At 51.9% G+C, this 25975-nt stretch overlaps 2 protein-coding genes across 2 annotated transcripts in view; both read right to left on the reverse strand.

The window, feature by feature from the left end:
• The window catches only part of CPED1 (cadherin like and PC-esterase domain containing 1), a 37477-nt gene extending 15804 nt beyond the window's left edge, over positions 1-21673 (reverse strand). Inside the window, exons 1-9 of the mRNA XM_032944876.2 lie at positions 21261-21673; positions 20419-20491; positions 19439-19675; positions 18340-18444; positions 16730-16902; positions 15413-15582; positions 7862-7891; positions 3314-3503; positions 2528-2690 (exon numbers count right to left, since the gene is read on the reverse strand). Coding sequence (XP_032800767.1) covers positions 2528-2690; positions 3314-3503; positions 7862-7891; positions 15413-15582; positions 16730-16902; positions 18340-18444; positions 19439-19675; positions 20419-20491; positions 21261-21430 — 1311 coding nt within the window. The 5' untranslated portion in view covers positions 21431-21673. The remainder of the gene's footprint in view (positions 1-2527; positions 2691-3313; positions 3504-7861; positions 7892-15412; positions 15583-16729; positions 16903-18339; positions 18445-19438; positions 19676-20418; positions 20492-21260) is intronic.
• Positions 21674-23755: 2082 nt separating this feature from the next.
• The window catches only part of LOC116937780 (uncharacterized), a 39048-nt gene continuing 36828 nt past the window's right edge, over positions 23756-25975 (reverse strand). Inside the window, exon 6 of the mRNA XM_032944877.2 lies at positions 23756-24118. Coding sequence (XP_032800768.1) covers positions 23866-24118 — 253 coding nt within the window. The 3' untranslated portion in view covers positions 23756-23865. The remainder of the gene's footprint in view (positions 24119-25975) is intronic.

Raw genomic sequence — 25975 nt, forward strand, 5'->3', positions numbered from 1 at the left:
ACCCACTAAAACTATTTCACCTTTAGGGAGGCCCCCAAAAAGCTCTCTCAGTGCAGATGCAGCTTCAACATCCTTCCCACTAGGTGGTCTATAGCAGCACACTACCAATATCTGTTGATTTTTTGGAAGAGTTATTCTGAGAGCCAAACCTTCAAAGCAACATTTTCTAAACAAGGAGTGAGCTGGTGAATTGCCATCTATGTATTACGAACATAGATGGCAATTCCACCTCCTTTAGATCCTCGGTCAAGCTGAAAAAGCGTGTAGTTGTCAATCGTAATTTGCAAGTCATTGACGGCAGGAGTGAGAAATGTTTCTGTTAGGCAAAAAATGTCTGGGTCAAGATTTGCCACTTCTAATTTTAGTTGACTTAATTTAATCACAAGCCCTCTGATGTTGACATGTAGAACACCAACACCTTTCCTGCCAGAAAAATCTACAGAATTATAGGAGTTCTTTATATTTGAGCCAGGATGAAGCTCAATACCACCGAGAAATAAGAAAAGTAGAATTAATTGTTTGCACAAGTATTTTCTGTGAAAGGATGAAGAGCGGTTAACCTTGGATGAATAGCAGCAGCTCGCAGATGGTGTTATTTTTAAGAGCAGAATGAAGTTTGGAAGGAGTGCTGGTGAAGTAATGGGACAAAAATAGGGTTTAAAAGGATACAATGATGGAGTGTAGAAGTGTCTATGAGCTGTTTCATTTGCAGGTGTAGTGGCAAATCGAGCAACAAGTATGGACGCAAAGTAACGAGGGTAGCCGTTTGCAGAGTTGAGTGTGGCACTAGATATGGCCGGGAACGACAGTAGTATGATACACAGCAGGAGAATTGCCATCTTTAATATAACAAAGATCCACAACAGTTAAACACACAAGTGAAAAACGTACAGGTAGGCCGAGCGCGAGTAATGTCTTGCCGCACTCGTCGCACATGTACGGCTTCTCGCCCGTGTGCTTGAGTTTGTGGTGGCGGTCAGCTCCAGGTCACGAAGTTGACTAGGTAAGGGAACCAGGTAAGGAAATGCACATGCTCCCCTATCTATAAGTATATTAAAATACATGTGCAGGCTTTCAAGGGGAATAATAGGAACGTGATTAAAAAAATTACTGCGGCGAGTATGTTCCTCTGCTTACGTTGACAAAGGCAAGATTAATCGAGTTCCCATAACCAAACACCTCCACGCCATCAAAATCACGAAAAATCACACCACGTAAGGACCATGCTGTCGACCATGACCACACGGCCCTATCGAGCCAATGGGAGGGCGCGCGTCGCACAATCGTCAATGGCTGTTTGATTGAACGATGACGTCGTGTGCACGTTGCAGAGCCGCGTGCAAATTTACTTGCCCAGTGTTGTACCCCACAATGAATAGAGCAATTCAAGCAATACGGTGGCTGGCAACATTATTATTAGTGGCATTCAGCTTGTTTACCCAGGGAAGCCTGAACGAGTCTTTTGCTGAAGAGTCCTACCAGGGTTTTGCAGTAGTGGGCGATGTTGCTGCTTGTGTGTGACCACAATTAATTAATTTGCAAGTGATCTTTCAGCATTGAGATTTGTTTGGCCAATACCAGTTACAAACTGGAGAACCTGAAGAGGAACCGCTTGCAAAACAGGGGGAGAACGTATAAACTCCACGTAAAAAACGACTAAGTCGGGAATTGAACCCTTACACTTGGGGCGCCGCGGTGGCGAGATGTTGACTACCTCACCTGGTATGCAGGAGAACATGGGTTCAATCACGGCCCTGACGCCTGCTGTATATTTGGAGTTTGTGGTATCTCTCTCCCCGTGGTCGTGTGGATTTTTCTCCGGGTCCTCTGGTTTTTCCCTTCACATTTAGAATCAACATGTGATTAGAGTATTTGGCCGCTATACATTTCTACGTGATAATCTACTATGTAGAGATATCATTTGACGCCAAGTGGCTTCTGAAAAAGTGCTTTATAGCGAAGTGGGCTTTAATTTAAATAAAATAGCTTAGTTTATTTCTTCCTATGAGGCACAAGTGTTACAACTGCGCTGCCACGCTGCCACTCATCGTACAGGAAGCCTGTGTGCCATTTTAACGTTGGCATCGTTTCCCGTGCTCTTTGGGGCCGTCCATAAATGATGTCACGCGATTTTTTATGATTTTTGACACCCCCCCTCATCACACGGCGTCACAAAAAGTCAGACCCCCCCTCAAATATGACGTCACAAAGCTCTGCTCCCCCCCCCAAAAAAAACATGCTTCAAATCGCTTTAAACTATTGCCATTGTAGTGCGTATTTAATGTGGCGTTGCACTCTGATGTTGTGGGAGAAAACATTTATTAAAAAGTCTATTTAATTAAGTAGAACGTGTTGTCTATATTTATTTAAAGTTGCGCATTTTGATGTGACGTCATATTTCTAACCCCTCCCCCCCTCGTCTCACATCGTCACAAATATATGACCCCCCCAGGTGCGTGACGTCATTTATGGACGGCCCCTTTGCATCGCGATGGCAAAGTGATGGTGTCGCGCTGAGCTCGGGCACCTGCTGCAGGCCGCAGACCGTGCCGTTCCAGGGCCGAGTGAGGCTGGAGCTGGGCCGCGGGTCACGAAAAACGCGGAGAGTGTAGACCCTCGCGACGCCGCCCACTGCCATCACGAACACGTTGACCTGCGTCAGCCCCACGCCGAGCGGCCAGTGCGCAGCGCTGCAAGGCAAAGCGCACGGTCGGGGCCTCGAACCGCGCACGACGACGATGACGAGGGTCTCAGCGACCGCTGAGTAAAAAAGAAACATTTTGAATATAACCCGTTCTCAGAAAACGTAATTTTGACTGCCATCATAGCATGGCGTGCTAAATAATATCCAGATTTACATCGCTATGATCTGTCATAGACTGACACTTCTCTAGGTATCGCAAGATTACTCTGGTAACAACTGGCGAATTGACGGTACAAACGGATTGGCATTTCAGAGCACCCACTGCCTCTGACAAAGACCCCCTGTATAGCCTGAATAGACTGTTGGGGCAAGTGCTGTTAGTGAGCACCTATGAAGGTCAGCACGGCACACGAAGGGGAGGGTGGCCAACACCACGCCCGACCGACCGCCTTTGTCTCCCCAGTGACGATGTTTACACACCAAGTACTCATTTGAGGCTGAGTCAACCTAGGGGAGGCCCATGATCGGTTCAAATAATCGTCACTAGTGTTGGCCGTGAGCGGGAATCGAACTCGGCTCTCTGAGGTTCGTAGCGTGGTGTGCTAACCGCTACACTACCGCTCCTCATACTGCCTCTGACACAAACGCACACACTCACCCCCTGCTCACCCTCTGCGCCCTGTGCTCTCCCCGATGCGCACATGCTCCTCGCAGTGCCGGGGGCTTGCGACCAGGCGCAGGAGCAGCACGGGGAACGCCGCCCTGGCCTCGTAGCGGCGCACGCGCGGCTCGAACGGCGGCCACAGCTCGAGGGGCGGCTCCAGCGCCAGCGAGCCGAGCGTGCCCCGCGCCTCCGCGTCTGATGGCGCCACATGCACATGCACGCGCGTGCTGGTGATCACGAGCTCGTGACCACACGCACACACGCACGTGCTCGTGACCACACGACCACTCGCTGGTGACCGCGCACGTCGACATACGGCATCGCACGCACTGCGAATACGCAGGTGAACTCAAGCATGCGCGAAACGCCAAGTGATCATGCCAAGGGTTTGCGAGCAATTAATGTTTAAGAGAGTAGGCACAGGTTGACTAGGTAGACAGGGCACTGTGGCCAGCACCATGCGAGGTATGCCTTTGTCTTCCAGTGGTGACCCGAACACAGCAACATGGGGTACTGGCTTGAAAAAAGGTCGGTGATTTCCTACCAAAATGAGCAATGAAGCATCGGTGCTCATCTCCTGTCTGTAGTCCTGAAAGAGTGGTGGAAATTGCACATTCCTATGTGATTCCACATTTTCACATGACCGCCACTTTTGACTTCCCCACAAAACGCCACTCATTTTGTTGACCCCTCAGAGGGATGCTGGGCCGGGTCAACCCCCAACCAGGAATTGAACTCGCAACCTTCCGATCACGAGCCGCTCTCGCTCTACCTGCAAGCCACCCAGCCGGTTAGACCGTCACGGCGTGCGCATGTGCACGTTCACGTTTTGTTAAAACGCTCTCGATGTTCCCTGTGAGTTCATGCTGCCCGTGGGCAAGGGCACACGGCAGCGAGAGGGCCACCGCAACTCGCATGCACCAACCCTCTCAAGAGCGAGCAGACGGCCCTGAACGGCACAGCAGTGTGAGCGTCCCGAGAGCAGGAAGCAGAGAAAGGGCTTGAGGTTCCAGTGGAGTGACAGGCAAGCACGAGTGCGCATCTAGGAAGGAGAGAAGCACAACAATGCCGCAGCGTTGAGACCTTCGCTGTGGCGGCAGCGCCGCAATCGCCACGGTTACGTCAGTGAATCATGCTGCGGAGGGATTAGGAGAGCTGGACACACGGCCTTCGCAGAAGCTTGTGAAAGACGAATTAAAGTTATCCAAGATCAAAATGTCGTCGTGGCCAAAGCTGTTCAAGCCACCGCACCTTGCCCCTCCGCCATATCCCGCAGCCCCTGTAGAGGTAACAAACGCGACCTCCCAAGATGTGCCCTGACAGTCTCCTACCGACTGGCCTTAGGTCTTCACCTTGGTAGCTAGGGCCCGTGGAGACGGGTTACAATGTCTGTCTAGGCATTGGGCCCTCCCCGTCCTGCTGCACGACCCCATCCAGCGCAGCTGTTTTTGCCATGCGATGGTTTAAGTATTTAGTGGGGCAGTGGGGGGAGAAAGGCAGGGGCGGTTAGGGCTGGGAGGGGGGCAGCGATATCTGAATCTACGTTGGTTTTATTTTACAAGGAAAGGCCCACTGAGCAATGTAGCTGGTTCTCAGATGCGACCTAGCCACAAATGTTAGCTCAACGAAGTGACTTATCATGTAAAAATGTATAGCAGCCAAATACTCTAAATGCATGTATCTTAATGTGGAGGAAAACATTGGAAGACCCGGAGAAAAATCCACGCGAACATGGGAAGAACATGAAAACTCCAACTATACAGGCGTCAGTATCGAGATCGAGCATACGACCTCCTTCATACTAGGCGAGGTTGTTAACATCTCACCACCGAGGCACCCTGTGGTGACGAGTCTGTACTGGTTCTGCCCCTACCAAGTTCGCTAAACAATTGGGATATATCTGTGGGAGAGGCACAGTTCGAGAACATTTACCAAGGCGACGTGGTGCTGTGGGTTGTTTGGCTGTCTCTGAAACAGACAAAACTGGGTGCAAGTCCTGCAGTGGACCCTCTGCGCAATTACTTAGCAATATTTGCGTGGCCACATGCGCGTGGTGCAGAGGCTTCAGGCCCGTGAGGTGAACCCAGAGTCAAAAAGGGGGGTGAGGTTTGCATCCCGGCAATGGCAAGCGGACAGATAAAAACTGGACACGTGGCAGAGACAACACAGGGCAAGGTGTTAAAAAAGAATTAAAGCTTTCGTGACTGCATAAATTACTCATTGTTTTTTTCGATAAAGTCACGTATGTAGAAATACCATAAAATTATATTAAAATAAATCAATCACGACGTTTCGACCGCAACTCAAGCGATCTTCATCAGGTGTAAAAAACAAATAGCACATAGGGTGACATCAACGCAACACATAGAGAGCGTTAAACTGCACGGAGGTGAATACAACAAGAAGATGAGAGACGAGAATTCAACAAACCTAAGAAAAATTTTACGTGATGCAAAACTAGTCGGCCAACGACACAGTTAGACACTTGCCTGGCAGACCACGAATTTCAGAAGAGCGCTAAATTTCGTGTTCATCCTCTGGGTTGAACATACCAGCATAGACAGAGTGAACAAATACGAGGTACAAGATAGCAGAAATACATATACAGGGACACAAGAGGTAAGAAGAGGAAAGACGGACAGAGAAGAAAGAAAAAGGGGCCGGAGGGATGAACAGGCAGAGACTTAAAATAAGCAGAAGAGGTGGGGGGAGGGGTCGAAGAAAGCAAGGGGCACGGCAGCAGCAGAAGAGGGGGGAGGGGCAGGAAAATGTACCTCGTATTTGTTCACTCTGTCTATGCTGGTATGTTCAACCCAGAGGATGAACACGGAATTTAGCACTCTTCTGAAATTCGTGGTCTGCCAGGCAAGTGTCTAACTGTGTCGTTGGCCGACTGGTTGTGCATCACGTAAAATTTTTCTTAGGTTTGTTGAATTCTCGTTTCTCATCTTCTTGTTGTATTTACCTCCGTGCAGTTTAACGCTCTCTATGTGTTGCGTTGATGTCACCCTATGTGCTATTTGTTTTTGACACCTGATGAAGATCGCTTGTGTTGCGGTCGAAACGTCGTGATTGATTTATTTTAATATAATTTTATGGTATTTCTACATACGTGACTTTACCGAAAAAACCAATGAGTAGGGCAAGGTGTGTTAACAGAGGTGTGAGGATACAGAGCCCGTGGTGGAGATGGAGAACCTTCAGAAACCTTTTTTTGGGTAGAGGGAGGGAGTTGAAGGAACCAGAACACCGGTAAAGAGAGCATGGACAGGAAGTAAAAATTTGAACGAGAGAGACATTTTTCAAATTATTTTGCACGATTCTAATAGTTTATTTGACCCAGATAAACGACTCATGAGGCCGTGTTTCAACCTTGAAGGTGTAAGCAGTGGTTTAGTGGCCAAGCCAGGGCGATACCAACGATAGCGATCGCAAAGTGCGGTGAACACGGCGCAGCTTTGTTGGAGATGGCTGTGAAAACCGATGTTTCCGTCATAATGGTTTCAAGAGCAAATTCAACGATAAAACTTCGTTTACTATCAAAATGGAGGGACTAAAACTAAAACAAATGACAGAGAAACGAATGCCCGTTGACTAACGTGGAGGAAAACCGGAATGGTCATCGGGCTAACATTGAGAAATGCCAATAAGATTACCTGGGGAAACCGGAATTCTGAACATCTAGCTATGAAGCTATGAGCTTCATAGCTGATTGGCTTCCTCCAATCTAAATAAAGATTCTGATTCTGATTTCCATGTCGGTTTTTTATCAATGTCTCGGTTTGCGAGAGCTCTTAGACCACACACCATCAGTTTTAATTGGTTCATGATGAAATTTACGCACATTCTGTGCGAGCGTGCGTCAAGGAGACACAGCATAACTCTGACACGTTGAACACTGGGCGACGGTATGGCAGAGATTAACAGAGTTGCGTTCGGCCTTCGCAAGGAGTGAACGATGAAACGCAGCGGGAATGCGTCACCCACGTTCGTAGTTGCGTTCACTTCCCCGTGATGCCCCCCGTGTCATGTTCACAGGATGGGCCGGGGGTTCAACGTCGAGCTGGGCTGTCGGGCGGGCGAGCCTCCACGGTTTCGGGGATGCCGTTTGTAACGTGGAAATTAAGGTTTGCTTTTGTGTGTGCGCACAGCTCTTGTCAACAGCATGTGCGCAGCGATCACTCGTCGGACTTGCGGTGGCTGCTTTGTCCTCGACCGCATGCCATCGGCGTTTCCGTATGCGGTCAGACGCGCTGCTGTTCCCGCAAGCTGCTGGGGTCAAGAACTGTATTCCGTAATTCTGACTGCATTATATATCAGTAATGACCACCGTTTTTGTGGTAGGAATGCCATTGCAAGGTTTTTACTGATATTAAATGCACCTTAGGGGACAGCACAGTTACACTGAAGATCATCACCGCATCATGCCGAAAACGTTTGTCTAAAAGTAACACATCGACAGAAACATTGTTGGTCCACAGCTCCTTACATTTACGATTGCGGTTTAAATATTTGGACGTTTTTCCATCGATCACTTCACATCAAACACCTACCATTACTGCAGTTGCTTCTCAGCTGTTCATCTGTAACACAATACAAGCACAGCATTGGTTACCGTTGTTTGAAAGAAAGTTTACCAAAAAAATGCAAATACGTAAAATACACTTGAGCGCAACTGTAATGTTGGCAACGTTAAATAATCTTTCATAGCATTGTGTAACCTGCATTGGTGACATAGGCCTGGAGGCGATGGAGTCAGCCTAAGGTATGTTGAACTTCTTTCGCACCATACATAGCCAACCATTGTTAATCAGAGATGCAAAAATGTGCGTAGTCGGCAGGATGATGAAGTTGAATGCTAACAAGGCCTTCATACAGCAAATCATTTCATTTATGTGTAGGGGTGTTATGGGGAAGAAACACACGGTGTGGGAAGGTGAGGCACAACCACACCTTGGTGGCTACAACCACGTCCGCTATGGCTCCACCCTCAGTGGAGTATGGGTATAAAGGGCGGAGAGCCAGAGAGCTCGGGGCAGTGTGTTGGGGCCAAGAATGAAGAGCCAGGGAAGAAGGAAGGCCGGCTAGGATAGACCCTGGGACTCCTTTGACCGCTGTCCTTTTCAGGGCCGGCACGGCAAGCCAGTGGTGCGGCCCCAGAGCCCCAGAGCCGAAGTCCTTTTAAGGGCCGGTCTGGTTGGTGGGGTGCCGAGATCTGTGTCTGACCAGGGCCAGATCAGATAGCCTCCTCTAGCGCCTATAGCTGGAGGAATCGGGAGCCTAGGGCTTAGGCTAAATAGCCTGGGGTTACCCCTGAGTGTATACGGGTGAAGGGGCCGCTACCCCTTCCAGTGTGACCCCTTGTTCAATAAATAGTACTGCCTCTACTCTACCGTCTCCGTGTACTGGGAACCCACTAGGTATGTGTAACGGATCTGCGAGCCATCCTCACGCACTCGCACCACGCAGACATGAAATCTCCGCACTCAGCATAGCACGTACCAATCACACGCGCGGGAATACACTAGACGGGGATCAAGGATTAAAGGGCACTGACGTCATACGGACCCGGTGAACGAGACCAGGAGGATGTAGATTGGGAACGAGGGCGGGAATAGGTGGTTTAAAAGGGGCTGTGAGACGGATGTTCGGGGTTGGTTTTAGGAACGAGTGTGGCTGTGGGTTGAAGAATAAACCAGTGCATAAACCAGTCTCCGACTCCTATTCATGTGGTGGCAGCGGTGGGATGTCTCGCCTCAGCCGACGCAAGATCCCAAGGGGGGAGACTCAGCCAGAACATGCTCTAGGTGCCTGTGACAAGATTTTCTCAGAAACGGAACCGACGAATCGGGATTCGTCCCCCGGCTCATCAACGGAATCCGTAGCAGCTGCTCGTCCCTATGTGGGCACCTTCCTCCACCAACCCGGCGGTGCAGACCCAGCGCCGCCGCCGCAGATCATCCTCTAGGGATCGGAGGATGGATCAGCTGCTGGAGGCAGTCACTGTGCTGCTTCGCCGGCTGGGTCCTGAGGTCGAACGAGCGGGGGGAACTTCAGCCACACCGCCTTCCCAGCAAGGGGACGGGAGCCACGGCCAGCCTTCCCGACCAGGCACTCCGCAGCATCTATCGGGATGGAGCAGCATCAGCGATGCCGCCGACTATGCGTCCCGCGTGGGACCTGGGAGAAAACTTTGGTCTATCCTCCCGATATCCTCCGACAGTAGCGGCAACTGGGGGAAATGAACAACTGGAACGCAGTGGAGAGCAGCTGACCGGGCAAGGGGCAAAGACACAGGTCGGGAGCGAGATTCAGCCCAAAACTCAGCCGAGGCAGACCGCGGAGGGAGGACCAAGATGGAGCTGCCAGCTGGGCATGATACAGAGGTTCACGTCCAGATCGGGAGAATGGCGCGCTTTCATTCGCTGGTTTGAGACGGCCGCCCGGGCAATGACGTGGACGGAAGAACAAGCCCTGACAATGCTGCCCACTGTGCTGGACGACCCCGCACTGGCAGTGTTCGACCGGATTCTGCCTGAAAAAAGAGGATTCCTGCAGGGCGTCTACAAGGAGATGGCGGAGGTGTTCGACCCTCCATCCGGGGTGTGCCAGAAGTTTAAAAACCACCAGCGGGAAGCATCCAAAACGCTCCTGGTCTTCAGGACAGAATTGGGGACGATTCTGCTAGATAAAAGAGGATTCCTGCAGGGCGTCTACAAGGAGATGGTGGAGGTGTTCGACCCTCCATTCAGGGCGTGCCAGAAGTTTAAAAACCGCCAGCAGGAAGCATCCAAAACGCTCCTGGTCTTCAGGATGGAATTGTTGACGCTGGCAGAAGCCGCATTCCCGCAGCTCAACGAGCCGGGCCTGGACTCGCTGGTGGCGGAGCGGCTCCTTGCCATGGCACAGAAGGTGGGAGTGGTGGAGGAGGAAGCCCGCACCTCGCTATGGGTTGCACAATATCTCTGCGCTTATGAAGAGATGGCGGGACCCACGCGAAGTGTGGCACACATCGCATGGGATCGCGGTGACGTCGAGGGGCTGCCACGGCCCCCAACCAGACACGCGCCGCCGGCGGAGGACGAGGGAGAGACGGTGGCGGCCCTGTGGCAGTATCCGAGGATCCCGCGGGAAGCGGAGCGCCGACCCCGGCGCTGGGCACCTCGCGAGGCAGGAGAGCATCCTCGGGTCACCAAAGAAGTTATCTGCCATCACTGCGGTCGTGAGGGACACATCGCCCGCGGATGCCATAGCAGGATGAGTGCACCGGGGACGACCAGCCGGGATAGTCAGCCTCGGTCCGCGTCCGTTCCAACTCAGGCGAGTGCTGACACCTTGGACACCCGGCCAGAACCATCCACCCCAGGTTCCTCGGGGGCGGCGGCTAGGATTCCAGCTTTCGCTCCGGGCCCGTGGCCGGACACGGTTAATAAGTGGCGTCGGTTGGCCAGAAGGGTGGTGGCTCAGTGGCATGGATTAGGGTCCGCGTGTTGGTTGACACGGGTGCGTTGGCCAGCATCATATCCCTGCGCGTCTTTGACTTGTTACCGGAGGGACAGCGTCGTCTCGTGTCAGTTCAGGCCAGGTACATAGCCACAAATGGGGGAAGTATGGGGATAATAGGCCAAGTGGTAGTGCCGGTCCGTATCGGAGAGCTGGAGGTACATGCTCCGGTACTGGTCTCCAGCGTGTTCACGGTTCCCTGCTTGCTGGGAACTGACCTATTGAGTCACATGCCCCTTCGCATTCTGACGGACGAAGGCTGCGTCGAAACCCCGTGACGAGCAGGGTGCGATATCGAAGCAGCACCAAGGCCTGCGCACCAGGTGGGATCGAGACCGTAGTCCCGACCAGCGAGTTTAGGCGCTGGTTGGGACTACGGTCTCGATCCCACCTGGTGCGCAGGCCTTGGTGCTGCTTCGATATCGCACCCTGCTCGTCACTTGCCGGTCGGATGCGTTGCTCATCATCTCCACAGAACCATCAGTGGTGGGTCACCATTGCCTAGCAGCAGCTAACACGCTCGTGCGCAGGAATCAGCCACTCATCCTGCAGGTCCTTAACATGGCTGACAAACCCATTACAGTTCAGGAAGGGACCTTGTTTGGAAATGTCAGTCCCATTCATTCGAACCCTGAGGCGCAGACCGTCAACAATGTGCATTTGGACAGTCCATCGGTTGGCACAGAGGATATGTCATGGATAGACGTGCTCCTGGCACAGAACACCAATCTGTCGGCAATAGAATTGGGGGAGCTCAAGACTTTGTTGTGTGACTTTGCATCCCTACGATGTTGGTCGCACGATGCTGTTGGAACACCACATTGATACGGGCGATGCGCCACCCATTCGGCAGAATGCCTATAGGATGGGTCCTAGCGAGAAGGAGCATGTGCAGCGGGCAGTGCAGGAGATGATGGCGTCTGACATCATATCACCATCTACGAGTCCGTGGGGGGCGCCGGTTGTATTGGTTAAGAAATCGGATGGATCTTTGCGGTTTTGTGTAGACTTCAGGTGGCTGAACAAAGTTACCTTGGCGGACGCCTACCCACTCCCACGCATAGATGACTCATTGGATGCACTCGCAGGAGTTAACATTTTCTCCACACTGGACCTTTTTGGGGGATTCTGGCAGCTACCACTAGATACCAAATCCAGACCAAAATGGCTTTCAGAACGCCTCAAAGTCTCTTTCATTCAGCTGTTTGTCGATGGGTTTACAGACGGCTCCCACCACTTTCCAGCAATTGATGGAGCTGGTACTTGTGGGATTGCCGAGGGAGTCTGGACGATGTAATCGTATTTGCTCGCACATTCGAGGAGCACTTAACCCGGTTGCGACAGGTATTTTCGAAAATTCGTTATGCAAAGCTCAAGTTAAAACCCTCCAAGTGCCATCTGGTTCGCTCCTCCGTAAAAAAAATACTTGGGTCATGTCGTTAATGCGTCGGAAGTCGCGACAGATCTCGACAAAATGGCTTGCGTCCGTGATTGGCCAACACACACGTCCGTGCCTGAAGTCCGCAGATTCATGGGGTTTGTATCCTATTACCGCCGTTTTGCGAGAACTTTGCTACCATCGCTAAGCCCTTGCATGCGCTCACGGCGAAGGGACAGTCGTTTCGTTGGGGCCAGGCAGAGACCGACACGTTCTTGACACTGCGCCAGCGTTTTACAGAAGTGCCGCCCCTAGCATAACCCGATTTTTCGATTATTTTCCTGCTGGATACGGATGCGAGCGACGTGGGCATTGGGACCGTTCTCTCCCAGATACAGGAGGGGAGAGAGGTTGTCATTGCCTACGGAAGTTGTGTTTTGTCGCAGGGCGAGTAGTGGTATGGTGTTACGCGCCGCGAGATGCTTGCCGTCGTCCACTTTGTTCAGCAGTTTCGGCTCTACCTGTACGGCCGCGACTTCACTGTTCGGACGGATCATGCGGCATTGCAGTACTCACTCCGCATTGACCAAGCGACCGGTCAGATGGTCCGATAGTTGGAGCGGCTGCAAGAGTACACGTATCAAGTGGTGCATTGGAAAGGAATCAGGCGTACGAACGCCGATGCATTGTCCAGAATGGCAGCCCCTATTAAGTATGCCTGCGGCGACGGATCCACGCGCTGTAGACCGCCGGCCGTGGTGCAACCCGAGATCGTGGCGCCGGTTTCCGCTGGGGACATGGACCGGGCGGGGCCGCCGGTATCGCTTGATAGCGAGGGGGCTCACCCTGCAGGAATGGAGGGAACGGTAGCAGGCAGACGTGGCTTTAGCACCGCCTCGCCGGCTGGCGGAGACGGCACGCACTGACGATCTCCCCACGTCACGGAAGTTTTTCCTCATGTGGGAAGGCTTGTTGATGCACTGGGACACGACTGTGAACCGTAAAGTCCTGGTGGTGCCATCTTCTCTGCGGAGTAAGCTATGCTCCGATGTTCATGCCCGACAGTTGCTCCATCTCGGTAGCCATAAGACCGAGGCTGCGGTATGCCTTCGCTATTTTTGGCCAGACATGTTCGCCAATATCTGCCGTGGGGTATCGGTGTGCGCTGACTGTGCGCGCAGGAAGCCCCCGCCGGTCGTGCGGAGCGCCCCCCTACAGTCCATGAGCTCGTGGCCCTCGATATATTGGGCCCCTTCCCCGCCACTCCTCGAGGAAGTAGATACCTACTGGTGGGGATGGAGTACTTACACGCTGGCCCTTTGCCCACCTGTTGGCCGACCAGACTGCAGCGTCCATAGCGGACGCCTTTGTAAATGGGTATGTCGCTGACAAGGGGGCTCCTGAGCGGCTGCTGATGGACCAGGGCAGAACATTTTCCTCCAAGCTTTTGCAGGAGGTGTGAGACATGCTGGGTGTCAAGAAGGTGTGGATGTCCCCTTACCACCCACAAATGGACGGGATGGTAGAACGCTTTAACTGCACCATCTCAGGGATGCTGTATCACTTGTTCAATGACCAGCAGACGGACTGGGATTTGCACATCCCTGGGGTTTTGACGGCCTAAAGCTCGGCGCCACATGTATCAACGGGATACTCACCCTTTTTCTTGATGTATGGACGCGAGCCGAGCCCTCCGATTGAGGCACAGTTGCGCCCTGTCCCGTCGCGTTCGGAAGATTGGCCAACTGCGTTCCGCCACTCGCTCAAGCATTTGCACGAAGCTCACAATGCGGCCTTGGCAGCATCCGAGTCTGTGCAAGCTACGAACGAGCGCTTGCAGGCTAAGCCGCGGGTCGTGGATCCCTTTGCAGTAGGTGACTTGGCTTGGCTGCACTGCCCGCAGGTACCGTTACGTACGTCAGCGAAACTGCACCGGCCCTGGCAGGGCCCGGTCACAGTGGTGCAGGTATTGCGACCTCAACGTGTTCGCATTCAGTTGGGAAAACGTAGGTGGTACGTTCACCCCTCGATGCTAAAACGTTACGTCGTGGCCGAGCTGCCCCTACAAGCATCGTCACCTTCACCACCTTCATCGTCAGTTTGGCTGGGTGGGAGGAGGTTGTCACACTCGCGGCCCGCTACGCGTCCGACTGACAATGCAGCCACTGTCCATGCTGCAGAACTACAGGTGACCAGGACGCCAGCACCAGATCCATCGGTGTCCGTGGCTGAAGACGCAGCCGCAGCATCGGCCGAGGACTTGGCCACAGAACGGGGATCCTTAACCCGCTCAGGCTCACGCCACCTCGTTGCAGCTGTGGACACAGACATCCCTGCAACCCTGTTGTGTTCGGTCGAGGGATCGGATCGAGGGGGAAGTCTGCGACAGAGGCGGCGCACTTGTTAACAAGAGGAGAGAGAAGTAATTGTGTTGTGTTACTTTTGCCTTTATTGCACATTTTGTTGTGTTACTTTGCCTTCATTGCACTTTTTGCTGTTGTTGAAATTACAGGCGCCCGGCCGCAGTTGGCTTTGACCGGCCGAGGCACACAATTGTTGAGCCGTGGACGGCTCTGTCTCAAGGAAGGGGGGGGGGGGGGTGATGTGAGGGATCTTCAAGCCATCCTCAAGCACTCGAACTACGCAGAGATGAAATCTCCGCACCAATCACACGCACGGGAATACACTAGACGGGGGTCAAGGGTTAAAGGGCACTGAGTCACATGGACCCGGCATGCGAGACCAGGAGGATGTAGATTGGGAACGAGGGCGGGGATAGAGTATTTAAATGGGGGCTGCGAGACGCATGTTCGGGGTTGGTTTTAGGAACGAGTGTGGCTGTGGAATGAAGAATAAACCAGTGCGTAAACTCGTCTCCGACTCCTCTTCATATGTATCAACTTTATTTATTAATTTCGTATGGCAGGAGAAAAAAGAAACCCTTTTGAAACATGCAAAAGTTGAATGCTAAGTTTTTTTCTTCCAATCAATGCAACGGCAACGAGGTAGTAGATGCTGTTGTAGCTGTTGCTGTAGCTCTAGCTGCCCCTGAAGCTGTAGCTGCTACTGCTGTAGCTGCTGTAGCTGCTACTGCTGCTGTAGCTGCTGCTGCTGCTGTTGCTGTAGAAGTAGCTGTTGCTGTAGCTGCTCCTGTAGCTACTGTAGCTGCTGCTGTAGCTACTGCTGATGGCGATGATGAAATGTGTCGGTGTAAATAACGTACTCGCTGTGTAGGTGGTTGCACGTTGTGCTGCCTTGCCGGTGGCTGCGTCGGGATTTCTCGGCCCAGCTGGACTGGCATCTGCCTTGCCAGTGGCTGCATCAGGTGTTCCTGGCTCTGCTGGACTGGCATCTGCTCGCTTGGAGCCATGCTGCGTCTGCATCGCACTGCCCCTGGAACAGGACGAGCGTGAGTGATGTCATCATCAGTGACGAGATTCACAGTTGCTCAGTTGCGAGCAGAACTTAACACACAAAATAAGTCTGAAGTCTCAATGGATGTACAGATGGCTCAGTGCTGGAGCAAGCGGCTCGTAAAGTGAGAGGTTACGAGTTCAAATTCGCGGTTGGGTGTTGAATCAGCCCATCGTCCCTCCGGAATCAATAAAGATTAAAACCACTTTTGCAGGGAAGTCGACAGTGGTTGTGCTCACCCACTCATTTACCCACCCACTCACTCACCCGCCCACCCGCTCGCTCACCTGCCCACCCGCTCACTCACTCACTCGCTCCTTCACCCACTCATTCCGTTTATATGCTCACCTGCGCCATAGGAATGTGGAATGCGATTTGTGATCAGGAGATAAGCGCATTTGATGGGGGGGAGGGGGGGTGTGATTGCTGAGACAGAAATGGTCTCCACGAGTCCGGCGACCATGGGGAATACTCGTGCCCAGACGATAACATGTCTACTGAGCGGCAGCTGCGTTGTCTGACGGGAGGGTAAAACTATTAAACTAAACAATTTTATTTTAACACAAATGACGAAGTGGCTTATCATCATGTGGAAATGTATAGCAGCCAAATATGGAGGGAAAAAGCGGAGGACCCGGAGAAATATCCATGTGACCCATGGGGAGAGACACGTAAAATCCATATATACAGCAGGTGTCAGGGTCGGTGTCGAACCCATGGCCTCCTGCACACCAGGCGAGGTAATTAACATCTCGCCACCGCATGTGCCTCCCTATTTCCACACACAACGCACGGATCGCAACCGTGCACCTCTATGCGCTGTCTGTGAAATACACGTAGTGCTCTATGATCATTATTATTACACAACCATGACAGGTGGGGATCCATTAAGACCTATTTCAGTCTCAGGACTCTTTTTCATCAGGATCCTGCCTGATGAAAAAGACCTCCTATATACCAGGCGAGGTAGTTAACATCTCGCCATGGCAGTAGGAAGTATTGGCGAGGTGCGGTTGGCATCATCAGCTTTGCGCCACGACGGCACCCTTGATGTGTGAGCACGCTTGGCCAGAGCACTGCACACGAGAGCCGTCTCCGGGCAGGCCGTTGTGGGGGTGCACGTTGCCTGCGAGCGCCAAGCGAAGGGGCTGTCGGGGCGGAGAGCTTCGCTTGCAGGTCCTCCCACAGCTGGGCAGGCAGCCGGTCAGTGGCGTACGACGGTGGGAAGGGCGGTTCGTGAGAACGGTGCTGGAGGGTGGAGCGAAAGGCGTTCAACTCCGGCAGAGACGATGGGAAGAGCTGGGGGGACACGACAGTAAAAGTAAAAAAGGCAGAGGTCCTTCCTTTAGGCTGATGAGACGATCGGAAAGAGCCTATTAAGGTCTACATCACACACCCTTACCACCTTTTATTCCCCTAACAAGGCTATCAATGTGTTAGCCATACATTACTTACTGGAACTTTTGCCAGTGCAGCTCCACTCCAAGACTATGGAAAGCGTTGGCCTCTGAAAATAAGACAATTAGAATCTTTAGCACTATTTAAATCTGCCCCTGATAAATCACCTCTTGAAAATTGCCTTTCCCCCCATAGTTTTGGTCGTTTACCGCTGGCTTTGTCTTATTTCCCTGCTTTCCATACATGGTGGCGCATTGGGATCCTGGGATGAAATGCGCCTTACAAATGTATATTATTATTACGACCATTGACGCTGATACACCGTCCCAACGCTGATGCACCGACGCTCACTTTAGACAGCGGATGGAGGCGAAATGCCAGGCTACGCTCAGATACCAATCGGCCACGGTGTGCACGGCAAGGAAATTAATGAAGGTCACCAAGATCACGGCACAGCGGTGCATGCCGTTTGCACATATAAGGGCGCACCAATAAACACAGTATTACAGCGTGCTGGAAGTGACATCGGGAAAGAGTAAACCATGCATTGGAGGACGCGCACACACACGTACGTTCGTAAGATCCTTCAAACTGTCATGAAAAGCGGGTCTTGGGTAGAACACGTCACGGCTTGCTGGGGATACAGTGGCCGAGAAGAGTCGCGATGGAACGCCAGCCAAGGGGGAGATGGACCGATGGAATTAGACCGTGTGCGGGTGACAGGTGCGTGATGAGTGGTGTGTGATGAGTGCTGCGTGTGTAAGCGACGCGTCTGCACGTGGCTACAACTGTGTGATGAGTGATGCGTGCGTGTGTGTCTGCGTGTGTGTGTGTGTGCATGCCCGGTCACCGCATGCCTAAACAGCTTTTGTTCGGCCGGATCGAGGGGGCTAAATGGGCATGGCAAGGGCTAGAGAAGAGATGGAGTGATTTGGTACAGGAGGACGTGGAGCTGAGTGGACTTGCCGATGACTGGTACCAGCGGTGTCAAGATCGGCCTCTGTGGAGGAGGCTCGTGAAGGACGCTACTGGGCAGTTGGAGGTAGTCGCCCTCCAACAACAACAGAGGGCGGAGGAGCGACGCTCACAAAAACGAGCGTAGCGCCGGGTGGCTAAAGCATAGCAAGTTGGCACAGTGGGGGGCACAGGTGGTTCATCAGCCAGTCATCTCAGTCAGTCAACCCGTGGCACCTGGGTCTGCCCCGTGACCTCCTGCCAGCAGGCGTTCGACAATTCATGTGGCCTCAAGGTGCACATAGCCTGGCACAAGCGTCGTGGTGACGTCACTGCCACTTAGTGGCGAATGGCGGTTGTTGTTGGTGTCGTGAGTGCTCTCACCAGTTTGAAGCGTCCCGAGTGTTGGCTCTCGCTGTGCGTGTCCACAAGAAAGCGGAGGTCGTCTCCCGTTAGGCATGCACTCTGCTCCGCGTTGCAAGACTTGCTCTGCACCGTGGGGGTTCGTCACAACGGCAAATAAAAACGAAACCAATGGACAGACGTTGGTAAACTTGGCATCTGCTCTCGACAACACGGTGGGGAAATATCACCAACAAGCGAGATGTATTCACGACAGTAAGAAGATCAATGTCAAACAGCAGCGCATGCAAATTTAAAATAATAATGTCAACTTGTAACACTGCAGTGTATTCGCTCGTAGAGAGACCGACTTAGGGGCCAGAAGGTAGCCACGTGACGAGCTGGTGCCAACAATTGTCGAAGCTCGGCTTATTCAGAACCCGAGGGACCGAAGAGACCCTAGGGAAACACTCAATTCCGTTGAGTTGCTGCTGTTTTTGCTTTGTGCACGCAGTGTCACAAATTATTCGTCGTATTCGCAGCCTCGTGACCCTGCTCTCCTGGATGAGTTATGAACAAAGTTTCAATCCCGTTTGAACACTGGGGGCATTTCGACTTTGCGATGACGACAATCTCCTTGCTGTCGCCGAAGGACTCATTTGCCGGATGTCGACCGGTCCAAATTGTTGTCAAGAGCACTGCATTCAGTGCACCCCCCTTCCCCCCAAACAAGCATTGGGCAGTGCTCAACGCGAGTGGCAGATCACGAGCCAGTGGCGGGATTCCATACCCTCATGGAGAGCATCGTACTCTCTGCTGGATAACCACCACGAACAACCAAAGAGGTTGCTACTCGTGCGATTGTTGCCCAAAGACAATGTGGCTGGATTGACTACCTCAATGAGATTGAGCCCACCACAGCTCTGCAGCATGGGTGGGTTGGGTGGGGTGGGGCTGAGGGTGGGGAGCGTGGGACACACAAGCCTGTAGCCCAGTCGTTGTGAACGAAGCGAGGCAGCGCTGCCCGGTGACTCGACGGGACGGGGGGGCAAGGAAGGCGCCGGCACCTCTACCCGGCTTAGCCTGGGCACAGCGATTCACTTGCGCGCTGGGAGGCGGCGGAGGCGAGCCGTCGTTTCACCTGAGGCTCAGCGTCCACCCCGTGGCGCTCCAGGATCTCGCGCACGTTGCCCGCCAAGGCCTCGCCTACACCGGCGGTGGCGGCGCACAGCAGCGAGGCAGAGTCCCGCAGGACAGCCTTATAGGCTGGGGTCTCCTCTGAGCGAGCGGCCCCACGCCCTGGCGCATCACCCGGTCCTGGCGGGGAGCTCGCGGCGCGTGGCCTCCGAGCTACGTGAAGGCTTGGGTGGCCGTTCACCTGCACAACGCATGACGCGACAGACGCCAGCACGGATATCCAACATAAGGAGGAGCAACGCTTGGGAGTGCGCCGGGAGACAGAGAGAGGGAGACCAGGATTAGAGAATGCGGCATTCGTGTGGCATCGGAGAGAGCATGATGAAGATTCTAATACCATGAATGCTTTTTTGTGGAGTTGTTGGGAAATGTACATACACACGTACACACATACAGACGTACATCTGTTCATCAGACTGGGGCCTGTGATCAACTCAATTCATGGGCGGGGGAGGGGTGGGGGGGTTTATTAGTCCATGGCATCTTAACACCAAGGCAGAATATCGCCACCCTAACCTGGGATTGGTTTTGATTTGCAAAAGTAGAGTTGCACTAAAGACTTTCCGCAGCATGGCTCCTGCAGAAAGTTACAACTAAAAACTGATTCCACCTCATTATATAATTTGATCAGAAGCCCGGTCAGTGGTAACCAGGACGAGCAGGGAAGATGGTTAAGGGTTTCTAAGTATTTTGGAGTATAAACAACAGAGGCGGAGTGTCACGAGGAGAGACCGGGATACCAAGGTGAGAGACTTCACAGCAGCACTGCGCTTAGAAATGCCGCAATCTCAAGGAAGTGAACGCTGGTGACAAGGTGACTGTGAGACAGGCAGGCGGGGACAATTGTCAAGAAGTCACAGGCGTGTAGCGAGCACGTTGTGCGATGCAGCGGTGTTCCCACGTGCCGAGTCATGGTCAAAATACCTGCAGGACAAGCGGGTGGAGTGAGGCGTTGAATGTGAGAATGAACTTCAGAAGTTGAAAACACGAGGCACACCTGCAGCATACACGGGGTCAGATGCAAGGGCAGACCTGAGAGCAATGCACATTGGACTGAATGATCACACACGTTTCCCCGAGACAAACACCCATCATCATTCGAGTCCTTCATCCATTAGCAGCGGTGTGAGACAGAGTTGCTTGTAGAGCCATTAAACATCTACATGGCCTTCCCAGAGCAATACGCATAGACAGCGACAAAATGAGCAAATTAACTGGCATTTGCCAAGCATCCAAATACTAAAAATACTAACAAACTCGGCCTAAATCTATCAACATTGCTTCCTTATTCCCACATAAAACTGGGCAGTACCCTCCTTAAAGTAGAGTCTTGAAACATTCATAATAAAGGTTTTTTGGGTTAGATCACGTAAATATTAATGTGTCGTTAACCCACAGACAATTAGTAAGGTTTGTCACGTAAACAAAACTTTGCCAATTACTTACTGCTTCAGCCCACAGGTACGTTGCAGAGTAAATCCAAAACATTTACAATTTGAGTACCATGACGTCCCACCGGTCATCACATCAACCAGCAGCATCAGACAATTTTGCCAGAATTGTGGAGATAAACTACCCGCTTCTGGTGTCTTAACCAGAGCAAGTTGACATCGTCACCGCCGTGAGCCAATACAAGTTTGAAACTCAGTGAGGCTGTTCTGGGTGAGCAGGCGTAACGATCGCTGAATAGCAGAAGGTAGTGACGACAAGGACGACGATGATGATGGGGCTCCTGCCAGAAGCCCCTCCAGGGGCCTCCCACTCACCGCCACGCGTCGCTGGCCCGGGCCTCAGCGGCCAGCAGCGTGCGCGCCACCGCGCCCTCCACTCGCCGCAGCGCCAGCGCCGCCACGTCGTGCCCCACCGCCTGCTGCAGGTGCCGCAGCAGTCGCTCGGTGCTCCACAGGCGCTCCTGCTCCGCCTGCTGCGCACGCATGCAAGTGCGGCCAAGCAGCCACACACGAAACCAAAAACTATTAAACTATTTAATTAGACCTCTTTTGCCAGTACCAAAATATAATAATAGCGTTTTTCCCCTTTTTTTTCTGGCAACAAAACTGAAACCTTTTTACAAGGATTCATGTCTGCATTAACCACAATACCTGCAGTCAAAATGCAAACAAAAAACAGACTATGATAATAAATGCATTGTCCTTGAAACTGATTGGTCCATACCAAGGGACGGCTTTCTTTTGAGCCTCGACCCAATTGGTGCTCGACCAGATGACGCCAAAAGGTGTACAGCTCAAAGACAATGCACTATCAAAGTAATTAGGGCCCGGGGTGAGCATCTACATCATTAGACCTCTTTTGCCAATATCAAAATATAATAATAGGGTTTTCCTCTTTTTTTTGGCAACAAAACTGAAACCTTTTTCCAAGGATTCATGCATGTGTAGTGGAGTAGGAACGTGCGTAGTGGAAACAGCGTGATTACATGATAACACAGACAGTACGGGTTATGTTTGGTCAGCCTGTAGCGAAGGCAAATACAGTACAGGTTATGTTAGGGTAATTAAGCTGGGAGAGCTAAGAACGGCTGTGATTAGTTGGTGCTGTTGCCAGGGCTGAAGGGGCGTCTTGAAGTCTGGTGAGGAACAGGTGTACGGTCACGCGGAGTGCCGTTGGGACGCGGGTTAATTCATTGGGGAGTAATGAGAGCGGGGATAAATTGGAGGGTCGGCAATTGGAGCGAGGTTGTTGAAGTTGGAGAGCTTGGAGTGAACAGGGGGGAATTGAAGTTGGAGTCAACAGCGGGGAATTGAAGTGTGGAGAGCTTGGAGACAGAGTTGGAGGGACAGAGTTTGAGAGACGGAGTTGGAGATGGAGCTTGGAAACAGCGTAGCGATAGCGGAGCTGAAGAAGAGAAGCAGCCAGCAGTGGAGAGAGCATAGCAATAGCGGAGCTGAAGAAGAGAATTAGCCAGCGGTGAGAGAGCGTAGCGATAGCGGAGCTGAATAGAGACGAAGCAGTTAGCGGTGGAGAGAGCATAGCGACGGTGATAGCGGAGAGCAGAGACGAAGTAGTTAGCGGTGGAGAGAGCATAGCGACGGTGATAGCGGAGAACAGAGATGAAGAAGTTAGCGGCTGAGTAAGCGAAGTAATCGTGGGGGAGTGGAGAGACAAAGGTGGCGAGTGAGTCGAGTGAAGCACGGCGAGCGAGCCGTGGCGACATGGATACTGTAAAATATTGAGGACATGCTGAGAGCTCTAAATAAAGCGGTGTTCGAAGGAAGACAAAAGTTGTCCGAGTGAAATCAAACACTACACCTGCATTAACCACAATACCTGCAGTCAAAATGCAAACAAAAAACATACTATGATAATATGTGCATTGTCCTTGAAACTGATTGGTCCACACCAAGGGACGGCTTTCTTTTGAGCCTCGACCCAATTGGTGCTCGACCAGATGACGCCATAAGGCAAGTTGACGCCGACTATTTATTGATAACTGAGTGAGTGATGTGTCATTGTCTCCAATGCAATTGAGTTATACTTTTGTTGTAGTGTAGGCCGGACAAAGTGAACTGGCGTTGGAACAGTACTGGTTTCAGTGAAGAGAGAAACTATAATCTATGTTTTAATTTACCAGGTAAAGTCCACTGAGCTCTATAGCTCTTTTTCAGACGCGATCTGGCTATCACAAATGACAGCTCAACGAAGCCGCTTATGTGGAAATTTATAGCAGCCACATAATATAAACGCATGATGTTGTGGAGGGGAAAACCGGAGGATCCAGAGAAAAATCCATGCGACCACGGGGAGAACGTGCAAACTTTAAATATACATCCGTCATGGTCGGGATCGAACCCACGATCTCCTGAGTACAAGGTGAGGTAGTTAACATCTCGCCACCGTGGCACCTCCCCATCTCCACGCACAACGCATGGCTCACAACAGTGCATCGCAATGCGCTGTCTGCGAAATGCACGTAGTACTCTATAATAATAATTATTATTTCACAACCATGACACTTGTGTACCCATGAACGCCTCTTTAAGTGTCAGGACTCTTTTTCATCAAGATCCAGCCAAGTTTTCACAGTAGGGTGCTAGGTTACCGCTGCGTGTAATCCCAATTGAGTAATTTACAGGTTCATTTTCTCTCTGAGCAATGGAATATTTGGCCAATATCAGTTACAACGCACGTTGTTTTTTAGCTATGCGTGGACAACGAGGAACCTGGAGGAAACTAATGCAGAAGAGGGGGAAAACATACATTTCCATGCCAGAAATTAGGCACAAGTCTTACAACTAGCAGCCTAAGCAGTTTAACCAAGTGGGCAACAATTGATGAGGATGAACGGGAACTCTATATGTGAGGACATTCAAGTGCGCGAGTGAGCGAGACGCGAGTGAGCGAGTGCACGGGTTAGTGAGACGCGGGTGAGTGAGTGTGCGAGTGAGCGAGACACGAGTAAGCGATTGCGCGAATGAGCGAGGCGCGAGGCCGGGCACGTGCCTGCTGTGAACGCGGCGCGTGGCGGAGGCGCACGACCCAGTCCCCGTGCAGGAACGCGTGCAGGGGCCGTGCGGAGCTGAGCAGCACAAACGCCTCCACCTCGACGCGCAGGCCTAGCACCAACAGGGGGCGCCAGTCACGTGCCCACACCACAACGCGTGCCCTGCAAAGGCAAAGGTGCGCCCATGTCGCCTTAACCATCGCGCTTCCTTGCTTTCTCAGCCGTTGTCGTCGAATAGGGCGCGTTACAGATCTTGCATTTGCTCGATTGGAAAGCAAGATGAGCCACAACAGGAGCCATTCTACTTTTACCGGTATAGGCACAGTTTGACTTCTATATTGGGGGGGAGGGGCAGGGGTTCACTTTGTCCCTTACATTAGGAATCGCGGGTGCATATAATTACTTTCAAATCTTAATTGTAAATTACTAAAAATAAATGTATAAAGGTGCCCAGTTTGGGAGGGGACGTTGCCCCCCCCACCCCGTGCGCCCCCACCCCGCAAACTCCACCCATTGTCTTAACAGACTGTTGGGGTAAGTGCGGTTCGCGAGCGGCACCTATGAAGGCCGGCACGGAACACGAGGGGATGGGTGGCCAGCACCACGCGTTTGCCTCCCCAATGCTGATGTTTTACACACAACATCAAGGTACTCATTATTGGCTAAGTTGACAGGGGGAGACCCAAGATTGCGCCACCGCTCCCTAAAACTCGTCATCACAAACTCACACACAATGGATTCCAGGATGTATCCTTATAATCGGGGAAATACAAGTTTTAACAAACACAGAGGTTAGCCCTGTGCCTGAAACACAATAATCCTAAACTCGTGCAGACGGGCAGAGATAAACCGCGTGAGACCCCTAACCTTGCACATGCGCAGTCACAACTCAGAAGCAGATACGAATACATCGGACACAACTTATGTTTTGACTAGCAAGCATTCCCCGTGCGTCTTTTTTTTTAACCTGCCCAGACCTGCTGCTTGGTTTCAGCTGATGTTTTGGGTCAGGGTGTCTAAGTGGGGTCTTCTATTCTTGCGCACAATGGCGGAAATATGTCCAGGAGCTCAATGCCAATGCGGAGGTCTGCTGGCCATGACGAGAGGGCTTTCGCAAAAAGTTCGTGTAGTTTTGCGATTCCTCCGCTGAAGGGGCGCATACGACAGAGGTCCATAGTTTGGATTGCATGGGCACGGTTGCACCGTTTTGGCTCAATTTTCTAAGTGGCTTGGGTGAGAGGGAGGAAGAAGAGCAACAATGAGAGATTCAGTGGTGAGTGATTTAGCCGTTCAATTGGTTGAAGTGCAGATACGCACCACCAGGTGTGTACCTGCACCAGGTGGGTGCATGCGCAAATGTACATTCCCGACAGTGCACGGCTATACATCAGGGACGTGCGGTCAGGGGAAGCAGGGGAAGCACAGCCTCATCTGTCATACTCCAATGAAAATAGCTGTTACGAAAAGTAAAACATAATAAACTAAAAATTTCGATTTTTCCACTAATCTGTGTTATAAATGTAATTTCTGTACAATTCCAATCATTTTTAGAGTCAAAATCGCCAAATTTGCGGAGCTCTGCTGCAAATACAGGAAAAGACAAGAGGTGAGGCAGCGACGAGCTCAGCCTCCCCTCTGATTGCGCAACCCCTCATAAACTGGATGGAGCGCGGGCAATAAGCGCGTGCCTGTTACAATCTCTGTGTGTTACCAATGTAATGTATCTAGACCCCTTAATTTCATGTCCTCGCCTTCCATACTCTAGGTAACTTATTTCACGTGTGTGTATAAAGATATTTAGGCTCGCTGGTCTCGTCATGAAATTGCAATAAAAAAGCACCAGGGGAGGCAGCTATCACATCTGCCTCACTCAGGGGGCGTCAGACACGCCCCCTCAGTGAGGCCACGCCCCCCTCAGTGTGTAAATCTGGCACTGATACCAGCCAGTGCCTCCCCAGCCATTGACCTCACCGCACGTCACTGCTATACATGTTGCACGTTTTGGAGCTCACCTTTCGT

Source organism: Petromyzon marinus, chromosome 42 (genome assembly GCF_048934315.1).
Source record: "Petromyzon marinus isolate PM22_M1 ecotype Great Lakes invasive population chromosome 42, UKy_Petmar_22M1.pri1.0, whole genome shotgun sequence".
NCBI classification, from domain to species: domain Eukaryota; kingdom Metazoa; phylum Chordata; class Hyperoartia; order Petromyzontiformes; family Petromyzontidae; genus Petromyzon; species Petromyzon marinus.